General features: G+C 47.6%; 1 protein-coding gene across 2 annotated transcripts in view; it reads left to right on the top strand.

Annotated features, from left to right (window-relative positions):
* The window catches only part of LOC137423287 (uncharacterized), a 75,214-nt gene extending 50,370 nt beyond the window's left edge, over positions 1-24,844 (top strand). The window contains exons 1-4 of one of the 2 annotated variants that reach the window (XM_068110264.2): positions 2,046-2,165; positions 2,383-2,434; positions 22,667-22,944; positions 23,276-24,844. In XM_068110264.2, the coding sequence (XP_067966365.2) occupies positions 2,422-2,434; positions 22,667-22,944; positions 23,276-23,872 (888 nt within the window). In that variant the 5' untranslated portion in view covers positions 2,046-2,165; positions 2,383-2,421 and the 3' untranslated portion in view covers positions 23,873-24,844. Of the gene's footprint in view, positions 1-2,045; positions 2,166-2,382; positions 2,435-22,666; positions 22,945-23,275 lie in introns of those variants that run through there. The other variant, XM_078771145.1, reaches the window with a different exon arrangement.
* The last annotated feature ends 1,160 nt before the right edge of the window (positions 24,845-26,004 follow it).

Raw genomic sequence — 26,004 nt, 5'->3', positions numbered from 1 at the left:
TTTTTTAATACAAGATCGAGGCTCGTGAAAGAGCTAACATTAATCACACAAAAAGACAAACCGACACACAAAACACAAAAAACAAGGGGAGCGGCAGACAAGATGGGGAGAGAGGGGGAAGGACACAAACACAACATTTGAGAGCAGGGACATCGGGAGGACTTGGGGGGAGGTGGGAGAGGAATAAAACATATGAACACTGCAAGGACTCTGGGGTGAATTAACGGGGGTAGAAAAGATCAAGGTTTTGGATTGGGGAAGATAAGAGATGGTGGTGAACAGCTTTTTAAAGACCTGGAGTGAGGAGTGGGATTGAAGGGAGTGGGGGAGTTTGTTCCAGAGGTGGGAGAAAAGAGGAATGAAAGAGTGAAGGTGAGCAGAGAGCCTAGACTTTGGCGGTTTAACCATAAGAGGGTTGCAGGCAGATCTTGTGCGACCTGAAGGAATATTGGGGGGACAGAGCACAGAGAGAGCTGGGGGAGCAAGGCCGGAGAGGAGTCGGTAGAAGACAGAAAGACCACCAACCTGCCTGCGGTGAGTGAGTGAAAGGCCCTCGGAGTTGACTACATCGCAGGAGATTCCAATGATTCTGAAAGCTTTGGCCTCAACAACGTGAAGCCGAGCAAGGTGTGAGGCAGGAGCACGAGCCCAGAGGGGGGAACAGTACTCCATTGAGCTGCGGATGAAAGCCTTGTATGTGGTGAGGAGCTCAGGTGTGCCAAGGAAGGACTTCGCACGACGGAGGATGCCCAGTCGGCGACTGGCTTTGGAGGCCAGCTTGGAAATGTGGTTTTCCCAGGAAAGATCATGGCAGATAGTGAGACCCAAAAGCTTGAGTGACAGAACTTCTAGGAGAGGATTATTCAGAAAGTAGATGGGAGGGTTGTCCAGTCGGTCTTTTCGGAGAGACATCGTAAGAGTGTGAGATTTGTCAGGATTGAAAGACATGTTCCACTTGTTTGCCCAGTCTGTGATTTTGTCCAGGTCTGTAGAGAGTGAGGAGGCTGCAGACTGCCGATCTGAGGGATGAGGAATGGAGCGGCAGAGAGTGGAGTCATCAGCAAAGAGATAGAGAGGATTTTTAAGAGAGTCAGAGAGATCATTGATGAAGACCAGAAAAAGCACAGGGCCCAGAACACTGCCTTGGGGAAATCCAGCCTGAACAGGAAGAGGAGATGAGAGAAACCCATTCAGGGCCACACGTTGACGACGACTAGAGAGGAAGTCCGCCAGCCATGCGTAGAGATTTCCATGGGTACCAAAGGAGGAGAGTTTGGTGAGCAGAGCTGGGTGCCAGACCGTATCGAAGGCACGTGATATGTCGAGGGAGACAGCTCTAATTTCCTGTTTGGCATTGAGGACCTCCATCCATTGTTGAGACAGCAGAAGCAGCATGTCCAGAGTAGAGTGACCTGGTCTGAAACCAAATTGATGATCAGAGATCAAGCCAATGACTTCCAGGAAAGAACTCGGTATTTCAAAAAAGTGGATCTGGGGTGAATTAACGGGAGTAGAAAAGATCAAGGTTTTGGATGGGGGAAGATAAGAGATGGTGGTGGACAGCTGTTTTATCGACCTTGAGGGAGGAGTGGGATTGAAGAGAGTGAGGGAGTTTGTTCCAGAGGCGGGAGAAAAGAGGAATGAAAGAGTGAAGGTGAATAGAGAGTCTTGATTTTGTCTTGTGCAAGAAATCGATGACATTACACCGACACACTTGAATTCATAAAAATCGATGAAATTAAATCACGGCTCGTGCAAGAGATAAACCTACACACACCTACACACCTACACACCTTTTGTTGCTTATTATGATATGCGAGCAATTGAAAACATCATCTCTGGAGTGCTGTACTCACAGGTGAGGGAACAAAGATGAAATAATTATCAATCACAGGTGTTATCTTTCATACATTTCTGGTTTATGTGACGTCAGCCAATTGTATCAGATTTTCAGGAAACCTCTTGTAGGAACATTCAGTGTTATCCCAAAAGGTGAAGCAAATCCAAATCCAGGCCTTCACCGTGCTCTGTTCTTTTGTTCATAGCAATAACGAGGCCAATTTATCAGCCAAAGTTGCAGCAATGGAAATGTTGTAAATATCAACACCCTCGAGACCTGCATCATCTTCACTGCAGTGTGTGTAATCTGCAGCAACATCACTCAGGTATGGTTTTGATGGTTACCTGTTCAAAAATTCACAATTCAATATAAATGGTAAATCTACCCAAACTGCCGTTCTGGACTCAGGTAGAGCAATACACGTTATTGTGGAATGTGTCGTGCTACATTGTTCACGACGTATGCGGACTTAGACAAAGTCAAGTGAAAAGAGGCTCGCTGTATTGAAGCGTTTCATGGATGTTGTTGTATTTGTGTTGCAGATTTTGCATGCCGTGCAGAGTTGACATTACAGACGTGCCATGCAGGACTGCGGTAAGTGAAAACTCTTTTATTACTTTATATTTGGTTCACAAATCTTTCTAGTAATCTTATATATAATGGAGCGAGTGTTTGTTTGTATGTATATATGTATGTACACTATACAGTGCATTCAGAAAGTATTCAGACCCCTTCACTTTTTTCACATTTTGTTATGTTGCAGCCTTATGCTGAAATCGTTTAAATTCATTTTTTCCCTCATCAATCTACACTCAATACCCCATAATGACAAAGAGAAAACAGGATTTTAGAAAGTTTTGCAAATTTATTAAGAATAAAAAACTGAAATATCACATTGACATAAGTATTCATACCCTTTGCTATGACACTTGAAATTTAGCTCAGGTGCCTCCCATTTCTCTTGATCATCTTTGAGATGTTTCTACACCTGGATTGGAGTCCACCTGTGCTAAATTCAATTGATTGGACATGATTTGGAAAGGCACACACCTGTCTATATAAGGTCTCACAGCTGACAATTCATATCAGAGTAAAAACCAAGCCATGAGGTCGAAGGAACTGCCTGCAAAGCTCAGAGACAGGATTGTGTCGAGACACAGATCTGGGGAAGCCTACAAAAAAAATCTCTGCAGCATTGAAGGTTCCCAAGAGCACAGCCGCCTCCATAATTCTTAAATGGAAGAAGTTTGGAACAACCAGGACTCTTCCTAGAGCTGGCCGCCCGGCCAAACTGAGCAATCGGGGGAGACGGGCCTTGGTAATGGAGGTGACCAAGAACCCGATGGTCACTCTGGCTGAGCTCCAGAGATCCTGTGTGGAGATGGGAGAAACCTCCAGAAGGACAACCATCACTGCAACACTCCACCGATCTGGGCTTTGTGGCAGAGTGGCAAGACGGAAGCCAAACAGTTCAATCTTGGTTTCATCAGACCATAGAATCTTGTTTCTCACAGTCTCAGAGTCCTTTAGGTGCTTTTTTGCAAACTCCAGGCGGGCTTTCATGTGTCTTTCACTGAGGAGAGGCTTCCGTCTGGCCACTCTAAAGCTTGGAGCTGAGAAACGTCATGGGCCTTGTGAAGGTGACAGTACGTATACGCCTCAGGTTTTAGGCCTCTGGTGTAAACCTATGGTCCATTGCAATTGTAATTATTTGAGCTACATAACCACGATATACAGTATTATTTATGCACATAAGCAGTAGGCATGTCTTTAATTCATGCACATTACCAGGATTATAATTATTATTTTTGGAAGTCATAGAGGCAGCAGTCTGTTGCACTACCCAAAATTTTGGGTCTTCAGGGTATTTGTGGTCTTTTGGGTCTTTAAGGGTCTTGGGCTTTTTTGGGTGTTCGGGGTCTTTATGGGTCTTTGGGGAATTTTGTGTCTTTTCGGTTTTTTGGATCTTTAAAGGTCTTGGTGTCTTGGCGGTATTTTGGGTTTTCAGGGACTTGTCGGTCTTTTAAGTGCTCTGGGTAATTTCGGGTCCTTGGGGTCTTCAGGGTTTTTAAGGGTCTTTGGGGTATTTTGGTTCTTCAGGGTATTTAAGGGTCGTTGGGGTATTTTGGGTCTTTGAGGTATTTTGGGTGTTTAACAGTCTTCAGGTTTTTTTTGCATCTTCAGGGTATTTAAGGGTCTTTGGGGCATTTTGGGCCTTTGGGGTGTTTATGGGTTTTCAGGGTCTTTAGAGTCTTTGTGGTCTTTTGGATCTTTAAGGATCTTGGGGCCTTTTGGGGTATTTTGGTTCTTTGGAGTATTTTGGGTATTTTGGGTATTTTGGGTATTTGGGTACACAACAGTCTTCAGTGTCTTCGGGGTCTTCAGGGTATTTTGGGTGTTTGGGGCCCATTGGGTCTTCAGAGTCTTGCGTCTTTTTTTATTTTTTATTTTTTATTTTTTTTATACAAGATCGAGGCTCGTGAAAGATTAATGCTCGTGAAAGACATTAATCACACAGAAAGTCAAATCGACACATAAAACATATTGTTGCGGATCTCGAGCCCGTCGACGTACAGAGGGGGGTTAAACCCTTTTCCCCCTAGGGCCTTCGAGTCCACGAGGCCACCACCCACTTTGCACTCATGGGGCGGATTGCGGAGCAATTCCAGCCGCCACCCCCGTAGCGAGTGTGCGGAAGGGTATCGGGTCGAATCCCCATGTACCTTCTATACACACGCCGCCACGAGAACGGGGACTGGACCTCGCACGAGTCACGCTGGTCTGATACGCCCGAGCGGTTTGCGTGTCACGTGACTCGTGCCGTTAATTCTCATTGAACCCGATTGAGCGGTTTTATTCATACAGTGCAAAGCCAATGGTGGGAAATGACGTGAACGGCCAAATGGATGCGAAAGAACACAGGTTTACTGTACAATTTATACAAATGATCAGGGCAAAGAGACACAGAGCAGATACTTATCGTCCTTACTTAAATCCAGGACAAGGGCCCTTTCACTCACGCGGGGAAAAGGATGAAGAAGGACGACGCGCTCCAAGCACGACCGTTGGTGCCGTTCGCCCCGGTCAGCTCGTTCGGCGTGTCCCTGGGATGTTCGCGGCACGTGCAGGGAGCTCAGGCAAGGAGATCGTTGGCGTCTGTGTCCCCGGGAGAGACCGTCCTCGCAAACGCTATTAACAGGCAGCAGAGCGCAGGGCAGGGAGAGTTCGTGCACAGAGAGCCTCGATCACAGAGAGAGTTCCAACCAAACCTCTGACCTATTCTCTCTCGACTCTCACCTCTTCTCTCTCGACTCTCACCTCTCGACTCTCACCTCTCGACTCTCGTTCGGGGAGCCCGGGGCAGGGTTTTATAGCCCCTACCCAGAGTCTCATTAGAATATTCCAAGCCCCTCCCCTGGCTGCTGTTGTTAGCCACTCCCCTTGAGCTTCCATTGGCTGCTTTCCGCTTACCGGCCACTCCACTGTAGCTCCTCCCTCGGGCCTTCCAGAATTGTGCCAGGCCCAAGCAGATGGTATTCCAGCCCAAAGAACACATGGCATTCCAGCCCAATGAGCACTGAAGCCTACACTAACTGGCCTGTCTCAATGCATACTAACATAGGAAAGGAGACTACACTTACATTTAACAAGAAATAACTAAACTAAAGTGAGGCTACATGTTGTGGTGCAACTAACTAAGAGGGAGGGTTACCTTTATTCTCACAACCGCATCACTACCCCCCTCTCTCACCAGACTCGTCCCGAGTCGACCCCAACTTCGGAACGACTTGTAGAGTCTGGCATGCAATTTTACGTTTACATTTAATGTGGGACATACAGTCACGTGAAAAAGTAAGGACACCCCATGTAAAGTTTTGACGTTTTCAACATATTTCAACATACAGCTATTTGATCTTCATTTCAACAATATTGATAGATGAAGGTGATATAATATAACAAATATCATGAAACATTTACATTTTGTAGTCCATTGTATAATTTAAATAAACATAAATGCAAATTTCGCATGTGGAAAAAGTTAGTACACCCCTACATTTATCACTACTTCAAATACCTAAAATTAGAATCAGGTGCACCACCTCAGGTGAAAATGATTAGAACATCGTTAGAGAGGATCTTGGAGGAACCTATCTTATTTAAACTTCAGACATTTAGTTTGGTTTGCTCTTTGTTGTTGAAGTGTGCGGCGTCACCATGCCTAGATCAAAAGAGCTCTCTGAGGCCTTCAGAAAGAAGGTTATAGATGCCTACGAGTCTGGGAAGGGATATAAAAAGAGCTCCAAACAATTTGAAATCAATCATTCGACTGTCTGGAAGATCATCTACAAGTGGAGAAGATTCCAAACAACTGCCAACCTGTTCAGGCCAGGCCGCCCTAGCAAGTTCAGCCCGAGAGCAGACCGCAAGATGCTGAAAGAAGTCTCGAAGAACCCCAGAATGTCATCATGGGACCTACAGGTAGCTCTTGCCACTGTTGATGTCAAAGTGCACGAGTCTACCATTAGAAAGAGGCTGCACAAATTTGATCTACATGGGAGGTGTGCCAGGAGGAAACCTTTGCTGTCCAGAAAGAACATCAGGGCAAGACTAAAGTTTGCCAATGAACACCTCGGCCAAGACCAGCATTTCTGGAACAATGTGCTCTGGACAGATGAGTCAAAGGTAGAGCTATTTGGCCACAGTACCAGAAGACATGTTTGGCGAAAACCAAAGACAGCATTTGACCACAAGAACCTGATACTAACTGTAAAGCATGGTGGTGGAAATATTGTGGTTTGGGGCAGCTTTGCTGCATCAGGGCCTGGGCAAATCACCATCATAGAATCCACTATTAATTCTTCATTGTATCAGAGGGTGCTTGAGGATAATGTTTAGGCCATCTGTTGGAAAGTTGAAGCTCAACCGGAGGTGGACCTTGCAACATGACAATGACCCTAAACATACCAGTAAATCCACCAAGGAATGGCTGAAGAGAAATAAATGGAGGGTTCTGGAATGGCCAAGTCAAAGCCCGGATCTAAATCCCATCGAGATGTTGTGGGGGGATTTGAAACGAGCTGTGCATGCAAGAAACCCCTCAAACATCGCACAGCTGAAAGAATTCTGCATGGAGGAGTGGGCAAAAATTTCTCCCAGTCGATGTCAGAAACTGGTCGACAGTTATAAGAAACGCCTACTTGAGGTTGTTTCTGGCAAAGGGGACAATACCACATATTCGAGCCAAGGGTGTACTTACTTTTTCCACATGCGAAATTTGCATTTATGTTTATTTAAATTATACAATGGACTACAAAGTGTAAATGTTTCATGATATTTGTTATATTATATCACCTTTATCTATCAATATTGTTGAAATGAAGATCAAATAGCTGTATTTTTTTTTTTTTTTTTTTTTTTTTTTTTGTATACATAGTCCATGGGCCCGGACCCGAAATTTCACTAATTGGTACCACCCGAGGTGGCAAGTTCTAGTAATGATTTTTGGAAAGGTGCATGTATGTGGGATACATGCTGATGTGATAGCAATTCTGGACTGGTAGCTTAGTGGTAGTTATCAGCTATTTTATACCCGCACCCTGTGAAAAGGCGTTCGACGGTTCGGATTGATTTAGTCCATGTGTGAAATTTTGGGTACGGGCCCATGGACTAATTGGGCATATTAATCAGAAAGTACTGAGACAACGTAGATCCCAAAATTATCGCTTTATGTCTTATTTTAAACATACAATCTTCACATAGTGTAATTTTGGAATACAACAGCTACTATAATACACGTACGTGATTGTTATGGAAATTGTCACATAAACATGTCACAACATGAAAAGGTCACAACACATATTAATCAAACGGTTTTCTGAATCAAGGGAAAGAAAGTCCAGAGGCTGTACTGAGCTCATCTGCTGAGCCCATCTCAAGTACATGTATGCCACAATAGCTATAAACAGTACTAGTACTCAAATGTTATACAAAATGGTTGGAAATCACATACTAACAGAACTAACAGACTGTAGGCTATGTACCCGGTATGGTCAGGTAGTGCTTCACATAAAGATGAAATGACACAACACATTATCAAAATGTCTACATGTCTACATGTATTCTGAGGGTGTTTCCAGGGAAAGCACGTCCTGTGCTCTTCAGAATAATACTGAGTATGTCAATGTACCAAACTAGCGATATCATAGTCAGTCATCGAACTGCTCGTCTTCATCGGAGTCTCCGAGTTCGAAGGATTCTTCATCTTCCTGTTGTTTCTGGTTACTGCAGGTTTGTAGCTTGCACATGTCTGTGCATGACAGTCCATTGGTCAGGCATGTGCATTTTGGCAATTTGCAGGAACGCACACACTTGCAAGCTAAGAGTTCCAAGACCACATCTGGTGCTGGTGGTGAACGCATCCAGTGGATGGCGAGCTTGCCATCTTCATCCACTGTCCATCCATGCTCGGTAGGGTTTGGCACCGCTGGGCGAGCCTGCAGACAGCACTTCCATATTGCTGCCTGGTAGTTGGCTCGTAGGACGTGCATGAAGAGACAGTCTCTACATGGTGGCAACTGGCTGGACTCGACTCCTCCCCTCTTTGCGCAGAAGAGCTGGTAGCGCAGTTCGTTGACCTCACCAGTCCTAGCAGCTGCACTATACATGCGACAGATGAACTGCTGTACCTTCTCAAATAGTTCTGGGTTGACATCCCATGACTGACCAAGCTGTCTAAACGTCTCCTGGTAGTTACTGTCGTTCCTCACCAGCTTCAGTGCTATCAGCTTCCCACGGCCAGCGAATGCGCTCACAGTGTCACACCCTGTAAAGGCGTGTAGCCCAACCAGGCTGTCACACATGCTGTCTCCAATTGAGGTTGCCAGTTTGCTGATGTCGACAAACCGTGTGCGGTTCTGTGTGCCACATTTCTGGTAGAGGGGGCAGGGGATCTCCTTCTGGAAGGCTACACAGAGCACCATGACATCAGTGTCCTCAGCTGTGACTACGACTGCCTTTGAGCCAGCATTTGCAGCATGCAATGCATGCAGGAGCAGACGGGTATCCGCTTCTTCTTGTGTCGACTGCAGCTCTGACACTTCCACCCATTCATTTTCTGTTATCTTGTAGCATGTTTCCTCACAAGTCACATACAGTTCCTTGTCATGCAGCATCTCTTGGAACCTTGGGAGTTTCCACTGCTCCACCAGGAACTTGATGAGGCTGGTCTTGTTGCAGGCGCTACACAGGAACTTTCTCCATTGCTGGATGTTGTGCCCCCCTGCAAGGCTCTTGTACTGAAGGGCTGTGCTTGCACCACGGTTGAGCCTTTCAGCATCTTTGATCGAAGGCTGGCGGTAAACATCAAATACCACGTCAACCCTCTGACTCTGTCCACACTCATGCAGGACCCTAGACAAGGCCACCTCTGCTAGCTGTGCAAAGGTTTTGTTGTTTCCATTAATCTTTTGCACCAGACTCATCCCATCAATGATGCACGTCGAAGGTGTTGGGATAGTGTCTGCAGGAGATACATTCTTCTCAAGCTCCCTGGCAACTGCGGCCTTGTTCGTCTTTCGTAGGGATCCATCAGCATTTGCCAGTGCCCACGGTAACGGACCTAGTGGGTGGGCCAGGACATCCTTCATGTTCACCTTTCTGCTCTCAGCGACAAGGATCATATGGCTGAACAGTTTTCGATCTGCCTTCAGAACAACATCTTGTGCTTTCTTTCCACGGGATGTCTTTGTGGTGACATTGGCGAATGTCTTCAGGCTTTGCTTGGACATCTTGTCGTGGAATTTGACAGATGGTTGATCCTCATCTAACCTTGTCTTCTTGAATGTCTGGTACGCTTCTTCTCCTATTTCAAGCGCCTTCAGAAGGTCCCTGGCCACGTCGGGTGGAGCCATGGTGCCAGTGGACAGACCAATCAGGTCAGTGTTGTCAGGGAACATTGGATTCAGCCAGTTGTTTTCCATGAGATCTATGAGGGACTTGACAGCAGTTTCGTCTTTCCTGATCCTTGGAGCATGTATATCTGGATGAGACAGTTTGGAACTGCCCTGACCTATCATGTCCCTCAGTGCTCTCACACTGGGGTGATTGGCTTTGCTTGTACGGCAATCCCATTCACTCTGTGAGATGTTCCTTCTCCACTGGTGGTCTCTTCCAGACGGTTGATATTATCCCAGGCTAAGGTTGTGAATATGCCAGGATGGATGTTACCTGGGAGGGCAACATCACTCCCTGATAGCGAGAGCTTTTGGAGACACAGAGCAGTGTCGATCTCTTCCATCTGAGAATAGGACACACTATGGCCGAGTCGGTTGAGGATGTGTATCAACTCTACATTCCCGGTCAGTGACTTGATAGCGAATGGCAGAACGATGTGCTTCGGGGGCTTTATCAGTCCACGTGTTACAGCATATACCATGTCATAGCCGAGTGAACACAGAAGCCGCTGGACTCTTTGAGATGCATGATCAGGGTCATTGGAACCTGTAAGTAGATAGCACAGGAAGACCATGACCGACTCTGGAATGGTAGTGTCCTCTGCTTCTGGTTTGACTTCCGGTGGCCAGGCTTGAGGGGCATCTTGGTTCTTGATGTCGGCTCTCATTTTCAGGGCTGCTTTGGAGACCACATCTTCAGCATGGAGGCCTTTCTGAGTATGCAGCTCTGCTTGTAGCGATTGGTATTGTTTGGCAAGTTCGTATAAGGACAGGTTGTCTGGAAACAGGAGGAGTTTCCCTTTTCCCTCAGAGAAGATGTGCAGGGAGTCTGCAAACTCGCTTTCCAGTTTCCGTCGTATGTGTTTCTTGGTTGATTCCCTTACATGGGCAATACCAAGAGAGTTCATTGAAGCCACCAGTCTAGAAGAGAGATCAGTCATTGTCATCACTTGAGGATTGCCAAAAAGCTCCCTTCTGATGAACAGGAACAGCTCATTGTAGGCCTGATCCACAGCAGCGCCATACTGAGCTTCAGCATCATCATCTTGGCTTGCATCCTGTCCACTGCGAACCTCTCTTTTGGTATAGAACCGATAGGCCGACCTATGATAGTGACCTTCTGCAGCTACCAGGTCTCTGCTGACTATGGCAAGGATTCTGCTGTCCATTTTCTCCATGGCTACATTCCTGATTGTGGCGTCAGCTCGCAGTTCTCGACATTGTATGAGGATTTCTCTCGTCTTCTGTCCTTTAGCATACTTGGTGTCTTTCTGGCAGAAAATGCACTCTGCCTCATAAGTCCTTGATGTGCTTGCACATTGTCTAGCTGCTCTCTGTGATCCTGTGTCTTGAGCAGGTTCACTGGCACTGGCACATTTGAGGATGCCATCAAGATGTCTTTTCATGGTGAAGAGACTGCGACATTTTCTGTGGTACTGGATTGTTGGAATCTGTCCATCAGGAAGGTTCGTAGCTAGTTTCAAAATTGCTGCATGTTTTCTGATCTGGGCTGCCCTCAGCAATGTTCTCCATGAGTCAATGTCTTGTAGTGAAACCAGCTTGTCTGTATTGTCATTGGAACAGTGGATGATGCACTCCACTCGTGGCCGCTTTAGTGGCAGGCTGCTTGCTCCGTCAGAGGCCATGTTCAGTCAGTTTTCACCTGCAACATAGAATTATCAATCCACATTACTATGTTGCACAAATTAGTAGTCTGCCAGTCCTTAATTATATTTAATTACACTTAATTAGACTGGTGAAACCAGTGGACTGATATCTGAAAGCAAATCAAGCATTCATGACTGGACTTATTCTAACCAGGCTGCAAATGTATATCACCACTGATGAGGGGAAATCAGCACTTTACATATCTGTCATATATTTTCTGCTTAACTAAATAGACATAATTATTGCAGAGCCTCTTGTTCTTGCCTCACCTACCAGGATGTATCCACCAGTGGCCAAGTATACGGAATACGGAAGAAAACTGGACACTGCCAGCATCCAACATATATTTTGTTCTTAACTAAGACACTAAAACTGAAGAAAAAGTTAGTTTCCACACATGAATAAATACAAGAATATGTATTATATAGTATAACATACATGTCTTTATTACAAACATCCATTTGCTAAGATATTTAAGCATGTTACATTGTCTATTCAGCTAAAAAAATGATTTGGAAGATGATACGAGTAACAACAGCGCGGAGTTGCGGTATCGCGATTAATGCAAAAACAGCTTTCCTGCAAGAAAAATGAAAAAGCTACCCATTTGGAATTGCTATCACATATTATTTTACTTATATGGGTGTAACAAATAAATTGGCACCATGGAACTTTTGCCACCTCGGGTGGTACCGATATCTGGTCTGGCCCATGGACTAACAAGATCGAGGCTCGTGAAAGAGCTAACATTAATCACACAAAAAGACAAACCGACACACAAAACACAAAAAACAAGGGGAGCGGCAGACAAGATGGGGAGAGAGGGGGAAGGACACAAAAGAGAGGGGGAAGAGGGGGAAGGACACAAACACAACATTTGAGAGCAGGGACATCGGGAGGACTTGGGGGGAGGTGGGAGAGGATTAAAACATATGAACACTGCAAGGACTCTGGGGTGAATTACCGGGGGTAGAAAAGATCAAGGTTTTTGATAGGGGATGATAAGAGATGGTGGTGAACAGCTGTTTTAAAGACCTGGAGGGAGGAGTGGGATTGAAGGGAGTGGGGGAGTTTGTTCCAGAGGCGGGAGAAAAGGGGAATGAAAGAGTGAAGGTGAGCAGAGAGCCTAGACTTTGGCAGTTTAACCATAAGAGGGTTCCAGGCAGATCTTGTGCGACCTGAAGGAATATTGGGGGGACAGAGCACAGAGAGAGCTGGGGGAGCAAGGCCGGAGAGGAGTCGGTAGAAGACAGAAAGACCACCAACCTGCCTGCGGTGAGTGAGTGAAAGGCCCTCGGCGTTGACTACATCGCAGGAGATTCCAATGATTCTGAAAGCTTTGGCCTCAACAGCGTGAAACCGAGCAAGGTGTGAGGCAGGAGCACCAGCCCAGAGGGGGGAACAGTATTCCATTGAGCTGCGGATGAAAGCCTTGTATGTGGTGAGGAGCTCAGGTGTGCCAAGGAAGGACTTCGCACGACGGAGGATGCCCAGTCGGCGACTGGCTTTGGAGGCCAGCTTGGAAATGTGGTTTTCCCAAGAAAGATCATGGCAGATAGTGAGACCCAAAAGCTTGAACGACAGAACTTCTTGGAGAGGATTGTTGAGAAAGTAGATGGGAGGGTTGTCCAGTCGGTCCTTTCGGAGAGACATTGTAAGAGTGTGAGATTTGTCAGGATTGAAAGACATGTTCCACTTGTTTGACCAGTCTGTGATTTTGTCCAGGTCTGCAGAGAGTGAGGAGGCTGCAGACTGCCGATCTGAGGGATGAGGAATGGAGCGACAGAGAGTAGAGTCGTCAGCAAAGAGATAGAGAGGATTTTCAAGAGAGTCAGAGAGATCATTGATGAAGACCAGAAAAAGCACAGGGCCCAGAACACTACCTTGGGGAACTCCAGCCTGAACAGGAAGAGGAGATGAGAGAAACCCATTCAGGGCCACACGTTGACTACGACCAGAGAGGAAGTCCGCCAGCCATGCGTGGAGATTTCCATGGATACCAAAGGAGGAGAGTTTGGAGAGCAGAGCAGGGTGCCAGACCGTATCGAAGGCACGTGAAATGTCAAGGGAGACAGCTCTAATTTCCTGTTTGGCGTTGAGGACCTCCATCCATTGTTGAGAAAGCAGAAGCAGCATGTCCAGAGTAGAGTGACCAGGTCTGAAACCAAATTGATGATCAGAGATCAAGCCATTGGAGAAGAGGAAAGATTTAATATCTGAAGCAATGATGGATTCCATGACTTTGCTGATAATTGGGAGAAGGCTGATTGGTCTGTAGTTGCTGGGATCTGTTTTTGCACCTTTTTTGTGCAAAGCGGTGATGTTGGCTGATTTCCAAGCAGATGGCAGATGACCTTGAGCAAAAGAGAGGGTGAAGAGAACAGAAAGAGGGAGTGAAAGAGCAGAAGAACATGATTTTAGGACCCGTGGGCTGATGCCGTCAGGACCAGTTGCAGAATCAGAGTCGAGGGTTGACAGAAACTTTTCCACCTTGTCAGGAGGAAAGGACACAGAGTCCAGGAGCAGCTGGGTACGACTGGGTACGGTGGGTACAGAGAGGGATGGGTTTGGGACACAAGATTTAGAGGCAAACACAGAGTTGAGGCATTCAGCTTTTTCACGTGCGGAGTCAGCCGTTAAGCCGTTTGAGGTGAGGGAGGGGATGGAGGGGGAACAAACACCAGAAATAGATTTGACCAGATGCCACCAGGATTTGGAAGAGGGAGACAGATAAGAGAGTTCGGTCTTGAGAATGGTGAGATATTGTTTCCTGGCTCTCCTGAGGGTGGACACACACTTGTTTCGGGCTTTGTGAAAGTAAATGAGATTTCCTTCCGTTGGATTTGCTTTCCAGGAGACGAAAGCAAGTTGTTTCAGGGCAACAGCCTCACCACAAGATTCCGTGTACCATGGACGGGAGGAAGGGTATGACAACTGAAGACGAGATGGTATATATCTGTGCATGAGAGAGAGCAATTTGCTTTGAAATAATTCCCAGGATGAGTTGATGTCAGAGGCGGTAGAGATGGGAGACCAATCCAGATGATTGATGGCTGCTTGAAGACCGTGCCAGTTGGCCTGAGTGAAATGCCAGACTCGTCGACGCTGAGGAGGCTCTCTGAGAATGGTCAGAGAGATGTCCACTTTGACAAGCACATGATCAGATGAGCCGATTGGAGCAGAAGAAGAGCAGCAGACATTTTCAGGGAAGTTTGTCATAACCAAATCCAGAAGAGAAGATGCTCCGTTGACTGAGATCCGGGTCGGGAAATTGACAGATTGTGTCAGTCCCAGTGAGTCGCAGAAGTCCTTTGCTGAAGAGCCATGGCTGGTGAGAGAGGTACCCACACCCAGCCAACTGGCATGGTGACAATTGAAATCACCACATATGAGGAAGAGAGAGTTGGGATGGGTAGATAGAAGTTGGTCCATATTATCAGACAGTGAGATGTAGATGGAGTCATCGCTGATTGGTGGACGGTACAACACACATATGAACAAAAGGTGGGAGCGAAGGGGAAGCCGTAGCCAAAGGTATTCCTGGGGGTGAGGTGGAGAGAGGGCAGTGGAGGGCGAGTGAGGAAGAGAGTTTTTTATAAAGATAGCAACCCCACCTCCAGGACGAGGCTCAGGTCTATCATACCGGAGGAGGGAGTAACCTGGGAGAGATACCAAGGCATCAGAGACATCATGCAGGAGGAAAGTTTCTGTTAAGCAGATCACATCTGGTTTGTCAGAAGCAACCTGTATGGAGAGGTCAGTCAAGTTTGAGCGAAGGCCCCGGATGTTTGAGGTCCATACTGTTAATGAAGAGGAAGGGGGAGCATTGGGTCCAGAACAGGGGGGGGGGGGGGGGGGGGGTAGGGTAAGATGTGGAAGAGGAGGAAGAGGTAGGGAGAGCTGTTGAAGGTGTGTCAGAGATTTCAGAATAGCTTGGAGAAAGGGAAGAATGGGGCGGACAAAAGGTTTGATGGAGATTGGGTGAGGCACAGTGAGGTGTTATTTGAGGAGGGAGAAGAGCAAGGCAGAAGGTTTGGGGAGATGAAGGTGAAAGTTGGAAGGAGGAAGAAGCAGGGAGGCTGCTTTGAGGAGGAGGGGTGAGAGGGGAGTTTAGGAGGGGAGGAGCGAGGGAGAGTTTCGGAGGGGAGGGGTGTGGGAGGAGTTTAGGAGGGAGGGGAGGGAAGGGGCAAGGGGGGAGATTTGAAAGGGATGGGTGATGGGGAGGATTTGGAGGGGAGGGGTGAGGTTGGATTTTGAAAAGTGTACGATTCATGGGAAACGAACATTTTTTGCAAAATGAGTTTGAGACCATCGAGTCAAAAATACGTTTGAGGACACTGGAGGAGGGATGGAGTTCTGGATAGTTTAGGGAATGTAGAAAGGAGGAACTGTAAGAGATGGTATTATATATATTTTTTGGAATTAATAGATTTGGTGAGCAAGACGAAAGCATCCTTTTGTAGGAAAAGAAGAAAAGGGTGTTATAATATATGAGAGAAAATAGTTGTTCAGGGGAGAGATTATACATTTCAAACCGCGTGATCGCGAACGAAGAACGAACGAACAAAAAGAACAACAAATAAACGAATAAGACCTGGGAAGGAAATCTTTTTTTTGGGTTATTTTTTTTTTTTGTTTGTGAGTACAGATATTAAACAAGGAGGTACGGGGTGAACGACTGGTACGAAACAGAGAACGAAAATAATTTCAGCGCATTCGACGAATCGCTGAGAGAAAAACAAACCACAAGGTCGGAGACGGTACGGTAGTCTAAGCCTACGAGTACGAGGCCGCAGAATACTCGATACCATTAACCGACGATTGTGTGTACATGTACGAAAAATTAGCACCGAAAATTTTCCAAAAGATACGCTTTCGGTACATACGCCTCGCCGAAAGATAGATACAGTCTCGACAAAAACACAATTGAGAAATATCACTTAGCTTCGAAAGCGTGAGCGCATGGAGCAGCTTCGAAAAGACGTTACCTCGCCGTGATCTCGCGTATGTTGAAATATGTTGAAAAAGTCAAAACTTTACATGGGGTGTACTTACTTTTTCACGTGACTGTAGGTGTAATCCCCCTAACATTTTTTCTGACCCATGTGTGCGCCATTTTTTAACACGAGTTATGTCGCCCCTTATGCGTCGAGCAGCTACTCTAACAGACTCACACCCACAACCATCCGAGTATTTCCCGAATTTTGTAAACTACACACATAGCCGGTGGGCAACATTCTTATATTTACAAGCACATATATTTACAATCACAGAACTTAACCTTTATTTACAATGCTACGACCCAGGACCTGGACTTTGAAAAAGAATTGGAGGAAGGAAAATCAAGCACTCAATATGGCACTTGCTGCTTGCATCGTGCATCTTGCATCTTCCGTGTGCGGCTAACAAAACCGGCTGGCCCTGACCGGCATACAGGCCATATGAAGCATCAGGGCCATCTCAGTCTTCCGTCTTCATAACTAGCACACAATGGCACACAATTTCTTTTTATTGGCCAGCAGGGCCACTCTCACGTGGTCCAACTGCATGGCGTCAGTGCCACTCAACAAGTGGTCCGAAGGTGCAAGGTAAGTTGCAGCAAGATGTTGCACAGCAGAGGTGCGAGCCACAGGCCTTGTGGTCCATAAGTGCAGCAAAGGTGCAGCAAAAGGACTGGCAGCAATGTGCTGCACAGGTCGGCTGCACAGGTGTAACAAGTGTGCAGCAAAATGGGTTTGGCAAGCAAAGTGCTGCACAGGTCAGCTGCACTGGTGTAACACGGCAGCATGGATGCTGCACAGGTGCGATGGTGCTGCACAGTTCGGCCTCCAAAATGGTCCTGGGGCGGGGAGGGAAGTCAAGGCGCAACAAGCAAAGGGAAAGGCACACGGTAGCACACGAAAAACAAGATGACCAGGCACCACCATACCTGGTGCGGTGCGAGGGACGTGGAAGAGCGAGCGGAGCAAGCTCGTCCCTAGCGGTCCATACCCCCCCCACCGTTGGCTACACTACCCTAGCCCCCCTTGTGTTTACAATTCGTCTCTATGTCTTGTCTCCCATATCCCCCTCTATACCAAATTCGTCCACAAATCCCTCCTAGGAAGGTAGGGATGGAACAAAAACAATGTCTCACTCACGTCATGATGCGTCTTACTACCCAAACAGCTTACAGAGCCCTGGTGTGAAGCTTGTCCTCCTCGTTGAATGGCGGTGGATGGTGCGAAGGGATATCTCACATCCTAACTACTCTACTAACATTTACACACTTAAACTACCTGGGGTCGTACCCTGCCAATCGGCCTCTTTGAACTATGTGGTTCTAAGAACCCGAATTCCCATTGCCCACACTGTGGTGCCCTCCGAATTTGGGTCTCACCCAACGAATGTTCGCACTGTGCCCTCGCACAATTTCGGGGCTGGGTCGTGTGGCTCCACCAGTGAAGCCGCCTCCCGAGCTTGCCTGCTCCTCACACTGCACTAACCGTGGAACGCCCTCCCTGGCACTTACCCCCTTTATGCCCACCTTGGCATCGGGCAACCCAGGTCCTCCACTGGGATCCTCGGGCCCCACACACACACTACCCTACCGGCTCCCAGAGCCTACCTGCGGCCTTACCTGGCTGACAAGCTACCAGTGACGGAGTGCCCCAATAACCATACGCACTAATTAAGCCACACACCCAGCCATTCCACAGTCTAATGCACCCTACAAAACACTTCTTTCCACCACCCGCACCACAGGTGTCAATATCCATGCAATTTACCTATGCCCTCTACCTGGCTTTACACTACACCCCCCGGGCTTTCGTGAATGGGTTCCACTTCCCCCCATTCAATCGTTTGCACCATGCATTCCACACCAAGCATTCCACACCTTTTATTTTGCACACCAAATTTCTCACACCACTACTTTCACACACCAAATATCTGGCACACCATTTTTCTCACACACCTCTACACAATTCCATTTCTTTTCCACACACAATTCCGTTTATTCTTACACACACAGCATCATCTACCTAACTGATTTCCCCTACAACTCGTGCTTTCCTCGTCGTCCCTTTACACTATGCACTCCCTTTTCTTTAACAACCAGCTAAACTCTCTACGTCCCCTCTACAGTTCAGGTGTCCTACTTAAATCTTGTCCCTACTGTCTTCTAAATCCCTATCATTATCCTAGCCCTCCCTCGGCTAGCTTCGGTGCCCCATGGAGGCAACCATTGCTGGCCCCTCCATGGGCCTAATACTGCCATCCCCCTAAACTAATGCTCATGCCCCCCCCCCCCCCCGTGTGAGGAATGGTTGCACTACCATTCCCCCACGTGGGGTACACTACTCACTCTCCAGTCCTCTACACTATGAGCCCCCATTCATGGAGGTGCTTTGTCACAGCTCGGCCTCGAACGGCCGAGCGTTCCACGTGGGTGGTTGGTCGCCTGTATTGGTGGTCCGTCCGGCATTGACGATCCGAGGGGGGAGGAATTGATGGGCCCAGGTGCTGGGCTCCATCCCTGTGCGGGGCCTTGCGGTCCCACGCACGATGACCCAACCGGCCACGATCCGGGCACCTCACCCGACCAGGTGCGTGGCTCTGAAATTCCGAACCACCCCTCGAACCCGGTCGACCGCCCTTGCCGCCATACAACCATACAGTGCGGGGGCCGGAGAAATGAATTGTGCACGCCGGTCCTTGTGAGACCGACGCAGCACCGATCCCCTCCGGTCCCTGCAGCACACAACTCACCAGGGGCTCGCGTATGCTACCCGTCCCACTAAGGACTACCCCGGTCTGTGTCGATGCTTGGGCTGCGTCCTCACCACGCGTGACCCACTCCACACTCGCACACCCAGGCGCACATGCGCCCCCCACACACTTCATTATAGCACACTCCAGTGCACACTCGTTCTCCACACACTCAGTCATCACACACGCTGGTGCACACTCTTCCTTTACACCTTCGGCCATCGCACACTCCGGTGCACACTCTTCTTTTACACACTCGGCCATCGCACACTCCGGTGCACACTTTTCTTTTATGCACTCAGCCATCGCACATGCCGGTGCACACTCTTCCCACACACACTCCGGTGTGCTCTCCTGCTCACACTCCGGTGCGCACTCCCTCTCCACGCACTCCGGTGCACACTCTTGCTCCTCGCACTCTGGTGCACACTCTTTCTCCACACACTCCGTAACACACTCTCGCTCCACGTGCTCCAGTATGCACTCCCTCGCATACCGCACAATGGGCCCTTCACGAACGCCCGGGTCTCGCCTCTCTCCCAAGTGCGCCAAGCACCCGTTCATGCCAAACACATTCTCGCCATTAGCGCCACTCACCTCGGGGCTTCTTCCTCCACGCTTCTCCTCCAGCACCTGCAAACTTTTTATTTGGTCAGCAAGCACGTCATCACGATGCGAACACAGACCTTGCACATATTCCATCACCTCCTCCTTTATTTCATTCTTGGTCTCCCTCCGTCTCTTCTTAATTTCACTCATCCCCTCTTCTACTTCCTCCAGCTTCTGTTTTACCTCCTCTATTTCCCGGTGCGCCCCTGAAATCTCCCCTTCTAAGGCTACCCTGGTCATCTCTACATGGGTCCTTATCTCTCGTTCCTTCGTTCCCAAAGTCTCTACCATGTCATCCATCCTCTTCGTCAGTCCCTCGTGCACCATTTGACATTCCTTCTTTGTCGCTATCAGTTCCCTCTTCATTTATTTTTGTGCTGCTTTCAGCCCCCCTATTATGTCGGTATTCTTCCCCACTTGTTCCCTTAATTATTGTTGTCCTACTGTTAGTTTTTCTACCTCCCGAGTCAGTTCTTCTATACCCCCCTGTAGTTTAACTGTACTCTGCCTCAACTCTCTCTCCATGCGCTCCTCGTACCGCTTCACCTCATCGCATACCACCGCGACTTCCTCGCTCAGCTTGCGCCCAATGTCCTCCCCCATTTTTAAAATGTCCTTTCTTGACTCTGCCCTCATCTTTTGCATATCGCACCTGGATTCCTCCCTCATCGTGTCCATCCGACCACCCATCTTTTCCATTTGACCACCCATTTTATTCATTTCCCTTCTTGATTTGTCCCCCTCTTCTTTCATGTATGCCGTCATTTGCACCATAAATAGGCCCAAATCCATTGGCGCCACGGCCTCGGCTCTCGCCGCCACGTGCGAGTTGCCACCATTTTCTTCACCAACTGCCGCACCCTCATCAACTTCCTCCACTACCAACTCTTCCTGCTGGTCCTGGGCCATTAATTCTTCCTCACTTATTAATCCCACCGGCATTTGGTCATCTTGGCCAGCCATTGTACGAATTTAAATTAGTTTTTTTAAAGCTAAATTTCGTGCGCTCGTAATTTTTGAGTGCGGGAAGCGCACTCTAGGTCCAAATATCCCACTGCCGGACACGAATTTGTTGCGGATCTCAAGCCCATCGACGTACAGAGGGGGGTTAAACCCTCTTCCCCCTCGGGCCTTCGAGTCCACGAGGCCGCGAACCCCTTTACACTTGTGGGGCGGAGTGCAGAGCAATTCCAGCCACCACCCCCATAGCGAGCGTGCGGAAGGGTATCGGGCCGAATCCCCACGTACCTTCTATACACACGCCGCCACGAGAACGGGGACTGGACCTCGCACGAGTCACGCTGGTCTGATATGCCTGAGCGGTTTGCGTGTCATGTGACTCGTGCCGTTAATTCTTATTGAACCCAATTGAGCGGTATTATTCATACAGTGCGAAGCCAATGGTGGGAAATGACGTGAACAGCCAAATGGATGCGAAAGAACGCAGGTTTATCATACAATTTATACAAATGATCAGGGCTAAGAGACACAGAGCAGATACTTATCGTCCTTAATTAATCCCGGGACAAGGGCCCTTTCACTCACGTGGGGAAAAGGATGAAGAAGGACGACGTGCTCCAAGCGCGGTCGTTGGCGCCGTTTGCCCCGGTCAGCTCGTTCGGCGTGTCCCTGGGATGTTCGCGGCACGTGCAGGGAGCTCAGGCAAGGAGATCATTGGCGTCTGTGGCCCCGGGAGAGATCGTCCTCGCAAGCGCTACTAACAGGCAGCAGAGCGCAGGGCAGGGAGAGTTCGTGCACAGAGAGCCTCGATCACAGAGAGAGTTCCAACCACACCTCTCACCTCTTCTCTCTCGACTCTCACCTCTCACCTCTCGACTCTCGTTCGGGGGGCCAGGGGCAGGGTTTTATAGGCCCTCCCCAGAGTCTCATTAGAATGTTCCAAGCCCCTCCCCTGGCTGCTGTTGTTAGCCACTCCCCTTGAGCTTCCATTGGCTGCTTGCAGCTTACCGGCCACTCCCCTGTAGCTCCTCCCTCGGGCCTTCCAAACTTGTTCCAGGCCCTAGCACATGGTATTCCAGCCCAAAGAACACATGGCATTCCAGCCCAATGAACACTGAAGCCTACACTTACTGGCCTGCCTCAGCGCATACTAACACAGGAAAGGAGACTATGCTTACATTTAATAATAAATAACGAAACTAAAGCGAGGCTACATGTTGTGGTGCAACTAACTAAGAGGGGGGGGGGGGGGGGGTACCTTTATTCTCACAACCGCAACAATATAATAAGGGGAGCGTTAGACAAGGTTGGGAGTTTGGATCTTTTGGATCCTCGGGGTCTTTGGGGTCCATCGGCTCTTTTCAGTTTTTGGGGTCTTTGGGGTATTTTGGGTCTTCAGAATCCTTGGGGTCTTGTGGGTCCTTGGGGTCTTCTGCGTCTTCATGGTCGTTTGTGTATTTAACAGTCTACACTCTACAGGGTAGTTTGGGTGTTTGGGGTGCATTGGGTCTTTGGGATCTTCTAGGTCCTCGGGGTTTTTTGGGTCCTCAGAGTCTTTAACTCTTTTAACAGGTTGTCACACAGTATGTGTTCAAAGATTGCCCCATAAACCCCCGCACTCAAATCCCTCCTAATGCACTACTGAAAGCCTTTAAAACCTAGACTTATGTTGGGACACACACACACACACACACACACACACACACACACACACACACACACACACACACACACACACACACCACACCACACCACACCACACCACACACACACACACACACACACACACACACACACACACACACACACACACACACACACACACACTGTGTTTTATATGGTAGATAATCATCACATTGCTTGTTCTCACGTTGTTTTTATCACTCAGACTGCTGTGACTTTGTGCGGGAATTGGAAAACATCAGTGAATATCACATCAAAGAGCCAAGAGTGAAGCCAACCTCCAATGATGGCGGCAATGTGTCCGGAACAAACCCATCACACTTTGGCCTGGTGAGAACGACATCCCATTTGAACTATCGTCGATCTATGGATAGAGATGTGGGGGTTTACAACAACGAACATGGAGCGACGGGAGAAAAGACGGTTGATCCAGATATCGATCTGCATCACCTGGGACAGGATTGTACCGCAAACATGATCCAGGTAAATGACATCAAGCTGAGAATGAAGAAGGAAATGATCGTATTTTTTCGCTTAACAATGTTTACTTTAATTATTTTATTTTAATGTCTAAAGATCATTCAAAATTCCATCCTCACAACGCCTTCCAGGATATTGAATACCACTTCGTGTGAAAGGTTGAAATATGTGTTAATTTACTTTCCCAATGAATCATTCATTACAATTTGTTATTTTATTATTTGATGCAAATTTCATCAGCTCAATATTGTTCTTTTATTCTCAAATCCTCATTCATTGTGCAAGTTTTCCAGAGGCTTGTGCCATCAAATTAATTCCTTTCTTTTCTCTACAGGCAAACTACCCTGACTACCGGACTATGAAACACGATGCACACCCCCTGGTTCTTCGGGGCAACCAAACAAAACCAACATCTGAGTTCCAACCACGATCACGTCAAGGACCAGCAACACAATCTCAGAAAGATCAACCTTCTGGGTCAAGTCAGTCACAGGGAACAGTGGCATTCCTCAAAATGATCATCCAGAAGACCCTCAGACTTGTATTTGGCTTACTGTCGCTAGTACATGAGTCGTACAATAGAATCTGTGCAAAACGGGAGAAATCTTCACTCGAGCTGATCCCACCAGGACAAGGGTTCCTCAAACATTGCCCATCCTCTCTCCCTTTTGTGGATGGAAAGACTGTGCAGGTGCTGGAGAATAATATTCGAGAGAATATAATTGAACATCAGGGGGGTCTCCCAGGTCTCGTCCAAAGTCCTCTCAATGATATTCAGCTTCCTGCGCAAACACTTATCCAGAATTGTTCCCAAACGAAACCTACAAGAAATGTGATCGCCAAGACCAGTCCACTTCTTTTCATTCGTGGCGAAACCAGGGAATATTTGGAGGGGCACATCCATGATAAATCTAACAAACTATTGGTTTGAATGTTTCGGGCTCGGGTTGGGTTGGGGTTTTAATTTGAGGGTTCGGATGGAGATATGGATTTGGTTTCAATGTGAGTGTTTCGCTTGGGTTTAAATGTGAGGTTCAGGGATGTGGTTATAATTTCCAAAACCTCAACAGATGCCTCCTATTATATTACTAGTGGGGTCACCCGGGGAATCCCACGGGCAAGGACGTGTGTGACATTTCGACATATTGAGTGAGATGCTGCACCTGCACATTCAGTTTCACAAAATGGACACCTGCCAATTTATCAGCTGCACAAATGATGTAATCTACACAATGTATTTACTTCTGATAACATGTGAATGCATGTGCGTGCACATCCACAACCACACCCACACACACATATACACATACACACATATATACACACACACACACACATGCACACACATGTACACCCACACTCATATACACACACATACATACATACACACAAGCATGTACACATGTGCACCCACACTCATATACACACACATACATACACACACGCACATACACATGTACACCCACACTCATATACACACACATACATACACACATGCACGTACACATGTGCACCCACACACATATACACATACACACAAACACATCTTGTTTTTTCATTTCTGTTCCTCACAATTCTGTCTCTCTCTTCTTCACAGACACACACACACAGACACACACATGTACACCGACACACATGCATACACATATACACATCTCGTTTTTTCATTTCTGTTCCTCACAATTCTATCTCTCTCTTTTATTCACACACACACACACACACACACACACACACACACACACACACACACACACACACACACACACACACACACACACACACACACACACACACACACACACACACACACACACACACGTTTAAAGTGTACGTGCCCCTCCCTCCACCCGCCCGGCAACGCTGGGTACTTCTCCTGGTCACTAATAAAATATAAACAAAGAAATATCTCTTGTTAATTTTCTGAAACTCGGTGAAATTCGATGACATTCACTCGGTGAATTCATTCGTTTTCTCGGTGAATATTTTCCTTTGGGCGGTGTATAATCGCACCGATCCAAATATCTCTCAGCAATTTCACGTCTGCTAATTTATTTATTTTACATATGTGAATGACACGTCCATGCACACATGAAATGGAGTTTGTTTTTGCACACGTGAACCTTTACTTCCGGATAATAATGTTGAATGAAACAAGAACGATGAAATATATGATGGTAAAGCGCGATGCTGCGCACGCTAATGCTTACGCAAAGAGCAAGCGGACAACGCGGTTCATAAAAGAGTCTTTATTAAAAGTACTCAAACTGCAGCACTCAACCGCTCAGGGCTCCGCGCTCCGCGTATATCGTGAGGCCACGCCTCTCTCCCTGGCGTCGCCCATCCCCACTTGGTGTGCGGGGTGATGTCACCGCGTCAGTGCTTTCGTGTCCGCCACAATGGCATCATTGTTGACGTTTTTGTGACGACTGTCATCAAACGGTGTAATAAGATGGATCCAAGTCTCAACTTAGGAGATGACCAGTTTAATGAACAGCACAGCAAGCCACGTCACTCGGCCTTGTATCTCACATCCGGCCTGCCAGCCCCTGCGCTCCTTCGCCTAGGCCACGCCCCCCGTTCACATATTCATATGACATCTCCCTTTCTCCAAAAAAAAATAAAAAATAGACAAGTTCATACAGAGCATCAAATGGGCTGGAAACATAAGGAGAGAGAGAAACAAAACAAAAAAGAAAATCACAGTATTACCGGGTGAATTGCAATGCAGTTCAGGATGGCTATCCACCCACATATTTACATTAGCTAGACCACTTGTAATTAAATATCCAGCCTGACAGGCCGTCTGACCATACGACCAGATCGAATTTGGGATGCTGGTGGTGTGGTAGGCGCTTGGGTATGTGGAGATGATGGTGGCTCCTCGTCAGCACCTAGGTGTCCCTTGGTAATGGCATGGTCAACATCGGTATCGTCGAGGGAATTCTGGAATATCTCAGGTTCTGGCCGCCTTGGCTGGGTCTGTTGAGCGTGTCGGATGTGGCGGCGATTCTGCCTCAGGATGTTTCCTGTTTCCGTGACGACTTCGTATGACCTTGGCTCCGA

The sequence above is a fragment of the Myxine glutinosa genome, chromosome 1 (assembly GCF_964187855.1).
Source record: "Myxine glutinosa chromosome 1, kmMyxGlut1.1, whole genome shotgun sequence".
NCBI lineage: Eukaryota > Metazoa > Chordata > Myxini > Myxiniformes > Myxinidae > Myxine > Myxine glutinosa.
Note: the sequence above shows the minus strand (reverse complement) of the source record. Positions and strands in the feature narration are given on the sequence as shown.